The sequence below is a fragment of the Mytilus edulis genome, chromosome 2, assembly GCF_963676685.1.
Source record: "Mytilus edulis chromosome 2, xbMytEdul2.2, whole genome shotgun sequence".
Lineage (NCBI taxonomy): Eukaryota > Metazoa > Mollusca > Bivalvia > Mytilida > Mytilidae > Mytilus > Mytilus edulis.
In genome coordinates, this window is record NC_092345.1 from 32622210 (window position 1) to 32636956 (window position 14747).

The window sequence follows — 14747 nt, forward strand, 5'->3', positions numbered from 1 at the left end:
CGACCTCGCTGGAGCTATGTGTTTCTTGCAAGCTATATATATTGTAAATAATTAGTTAGTATGATTTGGGCTTCTTGGTTACTTGTTTCTCGCTTGAGCCAGGAGTGGAACTTGAACTGCGATTACATTTTTTACTCGGGGTTTGATATTCACCTTCACATTCTGAATTAATAAAGTCCTCGAATATATTTTCTAACAGTTCTGTACCGAACATGCTGATATGAACCCCATTCGGGTCGTTCAAGTCTAACAGTGCTCGGTATGGTGTTTTGTTCGGAGCGAATTCGTCCCATAGGTCAATGTATTTCAGCACTTGACTTTTTACACAGAGTTTTTGTGAAAAACTATTGACAGATCTTGCTGCTGTATTTAATTCTTGTATAGAGACACTCTTACCTCTTCTTGGTAGAATACTGCATATGCCAATGCGTGCATTTTGGATATTAGGTTTTAACTGCATCTATGCATGTCGTGAGATTTGTCGTTATTTGCTCGGTGTCACTCCTGTGCTTACTGATATCATTTGTCCCTAATGATAAAATCACATTAGTAACATAGTCAGCATTCACTATATAGTCAGATTGGCAAACAAGTTTGTCAATTTGATCAAGAGTGGTGCCTGATACCGCTATGATATTTACACTTGGGTCCCGAATTCTAAGGCGACTGCAATTGGATGCACCAAATATTATTGTTTGAGAAGTCGGGAGTGTAGCGGTTTTTTTTTCAATCACACTTTCAGTGGTTTTGTTTAGATCAGTCACACTTTCAGTGGTTTTGTTTAGATCAATAATAACTTCCTCTGTGTTATTATCCTCGGTAAACGAGTCATCTTTATTGGCGTCTCTGCCTTCCTGAATGTCATGTACATAGTCACCATGCATTTCTTGGTCATCAGTCTGACAATCCCTTTGTATGTGACCTTCTTTCCCGCACCGGTAGCATAACTTTTCGGAGTGGGAACAATCTTTAATTGTATGTGCAGTACTTTTGCATTGATAACATTTGCGTGCCGCTTGATTTTGACGGGAGGGTTTGTTTGCACATCGATAGGATGGATGGTCTGTTTTCGTACAGTACGGACACTCTGTCCTATTATTGTCTGCGAATACCCTGACACTGAACATCCCGAATTTGGTTGCGGTTGGAATTAATGGGACACAGTTTCTCAGTTGCACATAAAGTGTGCCGGTCTCAATATTTGTATCTTTTGTAACCGGAGGGGTTTTTACGTTGTGTATTTTCTGTGTCAACTTTTACATATTTTACCCCAGACCATGTAAAGAGTAGGTATTGGAATCCTGAGTCTCTGATCCTTCATATTTGGCTTTGCAAAACTTAACACTAGCAAGTTTTCATAGTTTATTAGCAAATTACAATTCAACAAATATCAACAATCTTGTAAAGACTTGTAAAGATAAAAACATGAAACATGTATATGAAAAGCAAGAAAAAATTCACATAAAAGTGACATAGCTCAATCAGTCATTAAAAAATTGTCTATTTGCATTATAATGCTAGACACAATAGCGACATTGTGTCTAGATGTAGTAAAATACATTACACCTTTCGTGTGGACAACGCCTTACGTGTAGACAACACCTTTCGTGTACACAGTGAGCGAGGTCTGTGCAAGACCAGTTAGTCAGCGAAGTCTGTGCTAGACCTTTCGTGAAGACCGTGATTGAGGTCTGTGGTAGACCTTTCGTGTAGACAATGACTGAGGTCTGTGGTAGACCTTTCGTGTACGACGGGGACTGAGGTATGTGCAAGAACAGTAAGGCAGTGAGGTCTGTGCTGGACCAGTTAGGCAATGAAGTCTGTGCAAGACCAGTAAGCTCTTAAATAAAAGCTAAAATGAGAGGTCGTTAATTCAACCAAAGTGGCTTATGAAAACAAGCCCAGTACAATTATTTAAATCAGCGATTATTCAACAAATACTATTCAAATATAAACACTCTATAACTAAATTATAAGTTGCAAATTCAACAAAATCTGAGAATAATTAAAGCACAATAATGTAACTAAATATATTGACATGCTAAACAACAATTTTTATCAATAATTCATATTAACAATAGTAATTTTAAAAATGTTAATTTTACAACAGTCCATTTTAAAGGGACATAATACTGTTCTAAAACATAGGTCGCTGTTACATTCCTCCCACCTTAAAAAAAACTGAAGACATGAAGTTTAAAAACAAGTCAGGTATGCATCTCCATTATACATATACAGTATAATTCCATAAATATTGCACACGGAACAAGATTTAAATAAACAATTGAAACGTCATACTAATTGATATTGTTATGTATAAACTCAGCATAGATACTGGAATTAAAATGGTGTTCGCCATACGCGCTTATATTTTATAAAAGACCCATCAAACTAGTAAAGTTAGATAAGGAAAGTAAAGTACGATGTTGAAGACCATGATTTAGTTTGCAATACCAACATAGATCACCTTAATTCTTCTGGAGCCGATGAAACATTCTGCTAATACAGTCTGCAATTTTGTTAAAACAAAGGAAGTAGAAGACACCAAATTGAAAATTAAAACTAAAAATGAATGGCTTAGAGTTGTAACATTATCATAACCTATATGATGCTCTGCCAGACAGTAAAGCAACAGTAATTAAAAATCCTATTATAAAAGAACAGTTTTCTTCTTCAGTACTTGAATGTGTTGTTAATCTTCAATTGGCCAGGTGTCTCCATCAACACGAACAACCCTGCAAAAGAATATGAATATTTTTAAATACAAAACATCTTTATGTATGATTCTTTTTCTTCATCATCCATTTTGATCGATTTACTTCTTTAAGACGAACCTTGATCAGTATGAAACTTAACAATAAAGATTGCCATCGAGCATCTTCACCTGACTTTGGAATTTTCACAATTACTTATGTTGACATTGAAACAAAAAAAAGTGAAAAAATCAAAAATGTTCATAACTAATAAACTCATCATAGATATCAGAACTAAATTTTATCTAACGCCAGACGCGCGTTTTGTCTACAAAAGACTCATCAGTGACGCTAAAATCCAATAAAGTTTAAAAAGGTCAAATAAAGTACGAAGTTGAATAGCATTAAGGACCAAAATTCCTAAAAGTTTTGCCAAATACTGCTCATGTAATCGATTCCTGAGGCCGAAAAGCTTTAGTATTTCAAAAATTCAAAAAGTTTTGTAAACAGTTAATTTATTGATATGAACATATCAATGAAAATTCATGTCAGCACAGAAGTGCTGACTACTGGGATGGAGGTACCTTCGGGGAATTAAAACTCCACCAGCAGTGGCATTGACCCAGTGGTTATATATAAACTCATCATAGATACCAGGACTAAATTTTGAATTTACGCCAGACGCTCGTTTCATCAACAAAAGACACATCAGTGACGCTCAAATCAAAAAAAAAAAAAAAAAATGTCAAATAAAGTACGAAGTCGAAAAGCATTGAGAACCAACATTTATGCCAAATACACCTAAGGTAATCTAATCATAAGGTAGAAAAGATTTATTATTTTAAAAATTCAAAAAGTTTTGTAAACAGTTAATTTATAAATATGACCATATCAATGATAATGCATGTCAGCACAGAAAAATGACAGTTTAGTGAAATGTATCTTATACATATATCTGCAGTAATAATTAAAAAAAAAATGACTGTCACTACCATGGAACTAGGATGACATATATTATTGGTTGCAATCACAAAACCAGTCACATCGTTAGTTGTCAGCACTATTCCTTACTTCAGTACATTATAAATGACAAAAGATTATTTTTTTCACTATCTTTTTTTTTTATGTAAATAGATACAATATTTTGCAGAGGTTACGAGTAAAGACCCCCATACCGTCCGTTGGCAGCCATTGAAACAACGTCTATTTTAGTGAATACTATTTACAATGATATAACGAGATGATATTTTGTGATATATGCCGGTTAAATATTGTCATTTTTTCAACAATAAAAGTAATCTTATTTTACTCAAGTTGATCAATAAATTGTTATACAGTTTCAACATCATAACTTTACCTTTAGACATAGAACATGTAAATAAATTCATCATAGATACCAGGACTAAATTTTATATATACGCCAGACGCGCGTTTCGTCTACAAAAGACTCATCAGTGACGCTCAAATAAAGGATTATATTTTGTTAAACCTATACGAAAGACACCAAAAATACAAATACAATTAGATTTAAAAAAGCAATTGTTTAAAGAACATTTTAAAGTCTTTCCAGTTTATTGAAAGTTAGTATTAGCATCCCATCATAAGTTTCTCCATACTGATACAATGAATAATGAATTCTATATACTTTGAGTGAAATAAGATAGTAATGTGCTACTCTCGGTAATGTTACTGTCACTACCGGTCTAATAGGATAGATTATTTCACACTGATCCAAACATATATGGTTTTTATATACTTTTGCCTGTAATAAAGGAGATAATTGTCCGTTTCCTGTATATCGAATCACTTCTGGTCTATAGTGATAAGTTAAGAGGGGGGGCAAGGGTTTAACTGTTATGCTGTTATGGGGCAATTTAATTCTTTGTTATCTGTTATTTTGAAAATAAATTTGCTGTTAGCTGTTATGAATGTGTATTTAGAATTATCTTAATTTTTTGTATGAGAATAATGTTCCTTGTTTCCCGTACGAACATATTAAATTAAAACAATTCTTAATATGACAAAAAGGAAAACATATGGCCCGGAATATATGACAAGGATCTCAATTAAGGACTAGGTCCTAACAACCAGTTAACCTTTTATATAACATGTATAATATGGTACATAGACTCAGCTCTGTGATTCTTTTCAAAGCAGAACCAAATACATTGTACAATTAGGAGATAACTGTATTGTATTTTAAGCTCCGACGGCATCAATTGGGGATTTGATGGTCGCAAATTAAGTTTACTGGCGTCGCGTTAGCGGAGACAGTAAACGGGTATTTGCGACCATCAAATCCCCAATTGATGCCGTCGGAGCTTAAAATACAATATTGTTATCTCCATTCTAACGAAACTGACAGAAAACGAAGTTAAAACATGTATTTAAAATCTGTCATATGCCGTCTGCGCTTGCGCGTACGTACCATAGCATCAATTGTCAATTGATGCCATGTAAGAAAGTGACGTTATCCAAAAAAAATGAACGTTACAAACGTTGTTGCATTAGAATGAAAGTTCCTACCATGTACTTGGGTCCGAAGCTGCACATGTACATAACTCATTACAAACAAAAATTTCTTTCGTTTCAAGCCATTGTTTCCCTACTACACTATGTATTCTACTTACTAGTACACTTGGTACAATCAAAAACCTCAGCTGATAAAAAAAATGTTCAAATAAGGCCTTTGAAAAAAGTGGAATAAATTTTTTTTTGATTGTCAAAATTCGTTCGAAGTACTTGATAAATTGCATGCTTATAATTGGTGCTTTTGATTTTTCTACCCTATATACCACTTTGCCTCATAGTCTTATTAAGAAAAATTCGCACACCTCATTAAATGGTCAATTAGAAAAAGTCAGAATATTCAAACTCTTTTAGGTCATTTTTTTTTATTAGCAACAAAGGGAGCTTCAGTCAATATATATAAACAATACACCAACGTTTCATGAGAACTGCTGAAAGCATTTTTGAGTTATTTTTGAAAACTAGAAAATACCACCTTTTTCTAATGAATAAAATCCCTTAACTCAATAACATAAAATCTAAAATTAACAAAAATCGAAAGGGAGTTTACAACAATAGATATAAACATTTCAGCAAAGTTTCATGAGAACTGCTGAAAACATTTTTGTGTTAATGTCTGAAAACTGAAAAATCCCCCCTTTTTAATTAATAAAACCCCTTAACTTGGAAATGTAAAATCTAAAATTTATAAAAATTGAAAGTGACCTCATGTTAATAGATATACACAATTCACCAAAATTCCTTGCTTTGTGAAAGCATTTTTGAGATATTATCAGAAAACTGGAGAAAAAAAAACCACCAATTTTATTGAATAAAACCCCATTACCCAGAAACTTAAAATCTAAAATTTATAAAAAAAAAAACAAAAACAACAAGGGAGCTCACGTCAATAGATATAAACAATTTCCCAAAGTTTAATGCAAATTGGTTAAAGAGTTTTTGAGTTAATGTACGACATGTTGACAACAGACGGACAACAGTATACCATAATCATGTTAATACGTTCCGTAAACAAGCGTATAAAAAATATTATAATATATTGAGTAGTAATTTAAACACATTCTAGATACACAAATTAATACTAAAAACATAGTCATAGAAAATAGAATGCATTACAAAGGATTATATCCGTAATAAGAAATACTGATTTGTCAAAGACCGAATTATTTTAGTATTTCATTTACTGTTATCTGTTTTTGTCCATTTCAATTCCTTGTTATCTGTTGTGAGCCAAATCAATTTCCTGTTTTGCTGTTATTGGGACCCCTTGCCCCCCCCCCCCCTCAGTTAATGTATGTCTATTACAAAATATATGTATTTTTCCATGAAAAAAGTGCAAAAACGGCTACATCCGGTTTCTCAAGGTCACTTCCGGTTGACATTTTTTAAGGTCAAAAGTCACCTGTTGCAAAGGATTCTATGGCTTTATATTAACCTTATATCAAGACATTTCAGGGGCATTAACTCCTATAAGATTTCATTAAATTGTTTCAGACCAAATCTATCACATCTTAATTTCAACAAAGCAAATATTTTGCAATAGTTCTTTTATATGTATACTTAAAAGTGTCAGAGAAAATACTAAATCAAAGATAATTCAATATTGAAAACATGACCTTGACCTTTGACATTGTCTTCATTTTCTAAGTTAGGACCCAGGGACCTAATATAAAAAGATTTTATGGATATAAGGCTAACGGCTTATGAGTAACAAAAAAATACCGACAAATTATTTGGTAAAGGTAGATAACTCCTATAAAATTCCACTGAATCGTTTCGATCCAAATTAGCCATAGATTCCTGAGGATGTAACGAAGAATTCAGAATTATGGTTATTACTCGCTGTCGTTTTTCTTCAGATGCAATAATTTAGTAAAAATAAGTACATGATATCAAACATGTTGTTTTAAAAATGAGTTATTAATTTTTCTATTTTCAATAGCTGACTGGAGACAATTTAATTTAATGTGATACCCCTAAATCAATGTTGGAGTTTATTGCCTAGAATATTAAAACTTTTTATCATTTTTTTTCTTATTTTTTTTTTTCTTATTTTTCTGAGTTAACATTTGAAACATTTTTAAAATAGTCATACTTTTGATCTGAGTTAACTATTTGAAGCATCATTCCAGTCAGCTAAGAGGTATTTTTGAAAAATTAATTATATTTTGTCATTATGTTTGTGTATGTGTTGCTTTGTTTAAATGTAATTTATTGTACCTTGTTTTGTAGAGAGGGCTTACATAGGCTATTCCTGTTGCACAATCCAATTCAATTTATTTGAATAAAATATTGTTTAAGCTAAAGAATTAAGAAAGATAATTTTGTCGATATCTTTTTTTTTTTTTTTTTGTAACGGAGGAGATGCACACACAAGATAAACAGTGAATGGGGAAATAACTCTTACAACGAAAACTGTTCGACTAAGCAGGGTGAAATTCAAAATCGCATACACTGTACGATACCTTATCAGAAATATCTAAGCGACATATTGCGAAACAAAAATTTATTGCAAGAACAAAACCTGGCGGAAAAAAATATAATAAGAACAAAAACGATAGGCCTTTCCACAGACAACTGGACAGACTTAATGATAATCGGAATGCAACAAATGCACACCACTTCCAAAACAAACTTTATTTTAGTAGATCATCGGTATGTATTTTCTCAGATAAAATTGTCTTATACTTTGCCAAAATATAGCCTTTATCATGCCTTTTTCAATGATACAATAAAAAGTATGGGTCATCATGCTATGTTTCGAGCTACAAGTCGTGTAAAATTATCCATTTTGCACTTATCATTCATGAAAAAACATTTTTTTTTGTGAATAAAAAAAAAAATTATGAGACAAAAAAAAATAAAATTAGATACATGTATGAGAAGAAAGATTTATGATATGCTTTTAGAATAACTTTTAATTATTGGAAACAGGAGAACAGGCCTCATCGATATTTAGATAAAATTCGTTACAAGTGAGCATGAAGATATATTTTAGATATTAACATTTATGATATCAAAACATAGTTTTCTCGTCCTTTGATAGAAGTTATTCGTCAATTTCTGGGTAAACATATAATTTCTGTTGATGATTGTTAAAGCACTTCATGTGTTCTTTGTTTCAAAATTTGCGCTACATTTAATCAGAATGTGTTGAATAAGTAGCTTTGTGTTTATCTTTGCTTTACTGAATTTCAAGCACTGCAAACGGCGAAAATAGGGGGTCATAATTATGGGAACAACATGTCAATCACTACACCCTACAAATATATAATTTTGACTTATTGAGCAGAAGTTTTCTTTGAAAATGATATGTAGTCAAATTCCCTTTCAGATTCCTTTTACACCGAACACCTTGTCTGCATAAATAACATGTAAAATATACTTCTCTTTCCTCATGTGTACAAAATATTTCTTCAAGACTTAGAAGTGATTTGACTTTTGAAGATACCCCCTAACCAACTTTTAAGTTTTTACATTTTTATTTTCGAATTCATTAACTATGAACATAATAAACCGGTCAGTAACCATTTAGGTCCCCTGCAAGAGTAACGTCATAAAAACATTTTTGCCATTTTGACACCATCGTCTGATGCATCGATCATCAATAATGATTCATTATCTCTTGACGCATGCAATCCTTTCCATACACATCAAAAGAATGAATAACAGCTGTCATATTCCTGACTTGGTACAGGCATTTTCTTATTTAGACAATTGTGGATTAAACCTTGTTTTATAGCTAGCTTAACCTCTCACTTGTATGACTGTCGCATAAAATTCCATTATATTGACAACAATATGTGAACACAACAAACAGACATAATTGGATAAAATGTCAAAAATAGGGGTACAGCAGTCAACATTGCGTTATAATCTTAATCACTTTAAAACCAAACAAACATGTCAAAAAACAAAAACAAAAACGCATTAAGACAAAGCACACAAGCAAACACGAAAGACAAGAATACAAAAATCCACCTTCAACAATAACACAATGACGGCAAACATAAGCACCTAGCCACGTCAATTTGACACCACCAAAAACAGACTAAACAGTAAAAGTAACAATTTACAAAGACAAATAAAAGAACACTATTACATGCAACTAATATGATAAACAACGTCAACATCTATACTCTATATATCAAGACCATATTGTATTATTTGTGAAGTTACTCGGACATTATGTTTACGAGCCTATTCCTAAATATCTTGATCTGATCACAATTTTGTATTGTGACTGGTAAATTATTGCGGGAGGAACATAAAATGCATGTTCGTCCTATCATATATGTTGGTTCTGGAGTTACAATATTAAGGTTTATAGGGCTGGAGTGGTCTAAAGTAAAATCCTAACAACTTTTTACTAATTTGTCAAAATGTTGTTTAGCCTACTTTTTCAAAAATATAATAAAAAGTAAGGGTCACAGATTTTTTTTCACGCTACAGGTTGTGCAAAATTGTTAAATTTTGAGTAGAATATGCATGGATGCCAGTTTTGTGTAAAAAAAAAAAAAAAAGAAACTAAACCATACATTTTTAAGATAAATTATGGAGATAGCTCATGGGGTAAACAGACTCGTTTTCTTTCTTTATAATAATTTAGGTAAATTCATAACACATTCTATTATCGAGGCTTATTTATCTTAGTTATCTCTCCTGATATAACAAAGTTGAAAAAATAATCTAACAATACTATTATGTTACTTATAACGTACAGCCATAAAATATAATTAAACACATAATTTTCTTTATAAACTTGAAAAGTCTTACCCATGAACTACATACTACAGTCGAAATTTGCGCATCTCATTTAAGATCTAGACCGATTGGCGTCTGTCATTTTAAGAACAAAGATGAGTAAGTCAACCGAGCTACCTAGTCAAATATTGCGTCTGATATACATACTATTAATCTTACCTTTCACATAAAAAGGGATTCGACACACTACATGGTTCGTCTACCCATTCATAGCTTGTGGCAAGTGGATCACAATTAAAATATGATAGACAGTTGCTAACGATATACCCATTTGGTTGTGGAACAAATAATACCCGACCCCAATCATAAAATGTCATATCTCGTGTTGGCTTGTTCCATCTCCAAGTTCCTTCAGATAATGAATCTGAGCCTCCTAACCATATTCCATTAGGATCTAAAATGATAAATTCTGACAATTATAATTATAGTAAATATAACGAATGATTTTTTTGGTGTTTACTAATTAGCAATTCTCTGTAACCACCTGTAAATAAAGGCAACAGTAGTATACCGCTGTTCGAAATTCATAAATCGATTGAGAAAAAAACAAATCCGGGTTAAAAACTAAAACTGAGGGGAAACACATCAAATATAAGAGGAGAACTACGACACAACAGAAACACTAATTTAAAATTAAAATGTAACACTTTTGTCTGAATATTTAAGATATCAGGGATAGGTTCAGATATTTTAACATGTAACAGGTCACCTGGTACTTTCTATAGGACTGTTTCCTTTCCAAGAGGACAATATGAGTCCATGTATCGAACGAATAATAAGAACACCAGCAGGTAGTTAAGGTAGTCATTGAATGTTTCGATCAAGAAAAATGACGAATCATAAATAGCAGTTTTAATGACATATCATCGTATAAGATTTAATTGAAATCGTCAAAAATTATAAAAGCCAAGGTGTATCTAAAATTGTCAGACCATCGGGAGAAAGAATCACCTGGATAAGTTATTTACAAACATTATCGAAATGAAATGTATGTTTCCATGTTTTATTACTATTTACAGCAAAAGATAACAGAGAGGCGGAAGAAACCAAAGAGATATCATATGTCGATGATAAACTGACATAGCCGTGATAAAAAACGAAAATTGACCCAAAAGACACGCAACAAGAAACAGAACAACACATATAAAAATAATGACTATGCAACACAAACCCAACTAAAAAGGGGATTATTTCCAGTGCTCCAGAAGGGTTAGCAAATCATACTCTACATGGGATACCCGTAGATAAATATATTTGTATCAATCAAATCCCATCAAAACGTACAATACCGTTGTCCACATATAGTCATATAACTTAACTGTCCGAATATATATGGCAGGTGCGTACAAGAATAGGATTGCCAGTTTTATAACCGAAGGTCAGTGGTTCTGTCCCAGTCTCCATTTTTTCTCCAATAAAAACTTGAATTAGTACAATAGTGCTGAAAGGGGCGTTAAACATAAATCAATCGATCAATATTTTGTAAATAGTTATCAAAGGTACGTACAGTACTTTGGTAAATCGGTAATGAATTCAAAGTAACTTACAGTTAGTAAGAGATTTAAGGAACTCGTTTTCATTTGAGCTGCTAACAGTTGCGAGTCTCATGCGAAAGCTGTCACAGAAGTCCTAAAAACAAAAAAGGAAATCATCAATAATTTACATTAAGCAAAAAGGAAAATATGCTTTTTTTGGAACAATGCGCTGATGATTAAATAGCAAAAAATAATAACCACAACTATGGTCCATACTTTTGCTGCTGAAAATCAATTTTTTTTTAAGCCCATGAACCCTTCGACACATACTTATTATGGTTTATTACTAAATACTGAAAATTGGTTAACAAAATTCCATGCTTTAACCACTGTTATATGTAGATAAATAACCGTTTTGATATTGTTGGATTCATAAATTGCACGGATTTATACTATTTGTAAGGCAGTCAAGCCATGCAACTAATGGTATGATCATTATCAGCATGTAACAAGAATAAGGACATTTTTTTCCCTAAAACATATCAATGATACAAATTTTATAATTTAATACATAAGAAGCGCGTTTTATCTACATGAAAGGAGCTTTCCACTACTAAACGTAACTGTAGTGTTGCTCAATCTTGGTGTTGTTGTGATACTTTGACGGTTTGTTTGTCTTTTTTCTTTCATTTTACTGTAATGTCATTTGAGTTTCTTCTTATTGTTATTCTGTTTGATGCAGCCCTTGGTATAGTAATTTTTATTTTAAACTGTATCTTTTTCAAATAATAGTTACAAACCTGTGCATCAGACCATTTCTTGGTATCTCCAATATGATAAAACACCTTGTTCTGGTAGATTCTACCTGCAAGTAAGATTCAAATTAGCACCACATATAAGTCTGGAATACTAAAATATCATCATGAATAAGGTTATATGGTTTATAGAGGTCAAAACGTGTGAAAGTCGTCTATACAAGTCTCACAAATTACATCGCCATGGTTTTGGTAAAACAATCTATACAACTTAACCCAGATCATATTTACCCGGGATCTTATTTTAATATGAACATTTATCCTTATTTTGCTCATTGCCGTACGGTGACCTTTAGTTGTTAACTTCTATGTGGTATGGTCTCTGGCGGAGATATGTCGCATTGACGATCATACCATATCTTCCTAATTATATATTTCAAGGCAATAAAAATGTTTGTAAATATCAACAAAAAACAACATAAAAGGAATGGCAAGGTCAGAAAATGATTTTTAAGCACTGTGTATATGAGATGTTTTGAGACGTTTTCCGAGAGAGTTGGATTTTTGTTTCTAAACAATTTATAAATTTTAAACTGACAATTAAAAAATGACTTAATGTTATAAATTGTAAAATAAAACATCTTGTTTTCAAACCATTTATTAACAATATTTTATTGATTTCCCTACCTCTTCTAAGTAACTGCCAGCCATATGCGTATACAGAGGATGCATGGCATCTGTTCGATGTTCCAACACTACATTCTTTTGTGGAATCCCGGTAATTTGCAAAGCAACAATCATCGTGTCTTGTACAAAGAGAAACGCATTCCAATTCAGAGCGCACTTTAATAATTGAAGAACTGGTCTCAATTTGTCTGTGATTACTAGAAATAAAATTGTCAAATTTTTTGGAATAAACCGTGATTAAGTGAACCAGCATCAAATATATCAAATTAAATGTAAAATATTCCATGACGTTGACCTATATCCACAAACACCGTTTATTGAGACTGTCGGTACTTTCAGAATATTTTATAGTTGTTTTAACTTATGAAACTGCTATTCCCTTGGTGAACGATTTAATTAGGATAGATACGAATTGTTATTAGTTCGTTTGCATCCATGACAAAGAACAAATACAAATTAAATATTTATTGATATGAAGTTCGCCTGAATGAAAATTCAATTTTCTAAGATTGTTTCCAATCTATTCAATTTTATGTTGCACTCGTTCTATTTGAGCAGTCAAAATGCGTTGACTGTATATTTCTATGTCATACACAGTCACTGACCTGATATCACTTTTCCTCATGAATATCTAAATAGAAATTGCCGAAATTGTAATTAATTATTCATACGACCTATTGAACCGGTTCTTGTTTCCAATGTATACAACGACTCAAACTTATTTCTTTTACATTTTTTAGAAAAAAAATATTTCACTTAAATAATTATGTTTTATGCTTATTGTTGATATTTTAGTTCATTCTCAAACAATTCCTTCACAATCGATTAAGGGTTTCATCAGGAAATGTACATTTCATTGTGTTGTATATTTCTCCGCCTGCATGATATGAGGCCTTTTTATAAAAGGAGGAGTTTCCCAATATTTAAATCAAATAATAAAATTAACACATTAAACAACAATTAAAAATGTTTTTTTTTTAGATTGCAGTATAAAGACAATAATAGTGCATTGACTTGACATATCAACGATATTAGGATTCGGCACGAAACAGGGAAAAGGCTCGGCATAGCCTCGCTTTCCCCGTTTCTAAGCCTCATCCTTATATCGTTAATATGTCCAGTCAATGCATTATTATTGTCTATATATAAAAAAAATATTCATGAGGAAAAGTGATATCAGGTCAGTGACTGTATATGACATAGAAATATACGGTCAACGCATTTTGAGTGCTCAAATAGAACGAGTGCAGTATAAATATCTGTTGTGTAGTCGTTAATTTAGTGAATCACCGTTCTATGCAAGCTATTGATAATCACAGAATTTCATAACGGCCTATCATTTTTTATCTTTCACTGCCATTGAAATTACTTTAATTTTTACATTCTTGTAAAAATGTTCAAACTGCAATGAATAAATGAGTGATATCCTACGTAGACACACAAAAAAATACATGTCTTCTTAAAACTTGATGCAAGTCTATTTTTCTTTTAATAGACGTGTTACGAAATGGCATATACCCACCACTGAGGTTGACAAATAATACTTTATCGAGTATCATATCAAAACACAAAAGTGATTTAAAGGGGCACCAGCTGTCAAATTCATGTTCACGGATTTGACTCAAATTCTCATATTTGATTTATAACATACTAAAACGTAAATCCAAATTACAATAAGTCTAAAGTCTAAAATAACATTTAAGAAAGCATGTACTCCATAATATATATCATAAGTTCGTGTATATTTAAGTCAAGACGCCATATAATTAGCTATCGAGATGACTTCCAAATAGTGCCGATAGTCACATAACCCGATATAAACATAAACATCAATATAGAATTGA

The 14747-nt window shown here is 32.0% G+C and overlaps 1 protein-coding gene across 1 annotated transcript; it reads right to left on the minus strand.

Moving 5' to 3' along the window:
• Positions 1–1349: 1349 nt before the first annotated feature.
• LOC139511977 (perlucin-like protein) lies at positions 1350–13291 on the minus strand. Its single transcript, XM_071299218.1, has 5 exons — positions 12904–13291; positions 12262–12326; positions 11534–11615; positions 10146–10380; positions 1350–2735 (listed from the first exon to the last, which is right to left on the minus strand). The coding sequence occupies exons 1-5, from the start codon at positions 13187–13189 to the stop codon at positions 2693–2695; spliced, it is 711 nt and encodes a 236-aa protein (XP_071155319.1). The 5' UTR covers positions 13190–13291; the 3' UTR covers positions 1350–2692.
• Positions 13292–14747: the final 1456 nt, after the last annotated feature.

Bases quoted from the DNA above. Each gene is read 5' to 3' on its own strand.
- LOC139511977 (XM_071299218.1), bottom strand. From the start codon at position 13,189: ATGGAATATTTTACATTTAATTTGATATATTTGATGCTGGTTCACTTA. The intron at 11,616-12,261 runs GTTTGTAACTAT...TTTTGTTTTTAG, and splicing joins AGAAATGGTCTGATGCACAG to GACTTCTGTGACAGCTTTCG. The intron at 2,736-10,145 runs GTAAGATTAATA...ATTCTTTTGCAG, and splicing joins AATCCCTTTTTATGTGAAAG to GGTTGTTCGTGTTGATGGAG.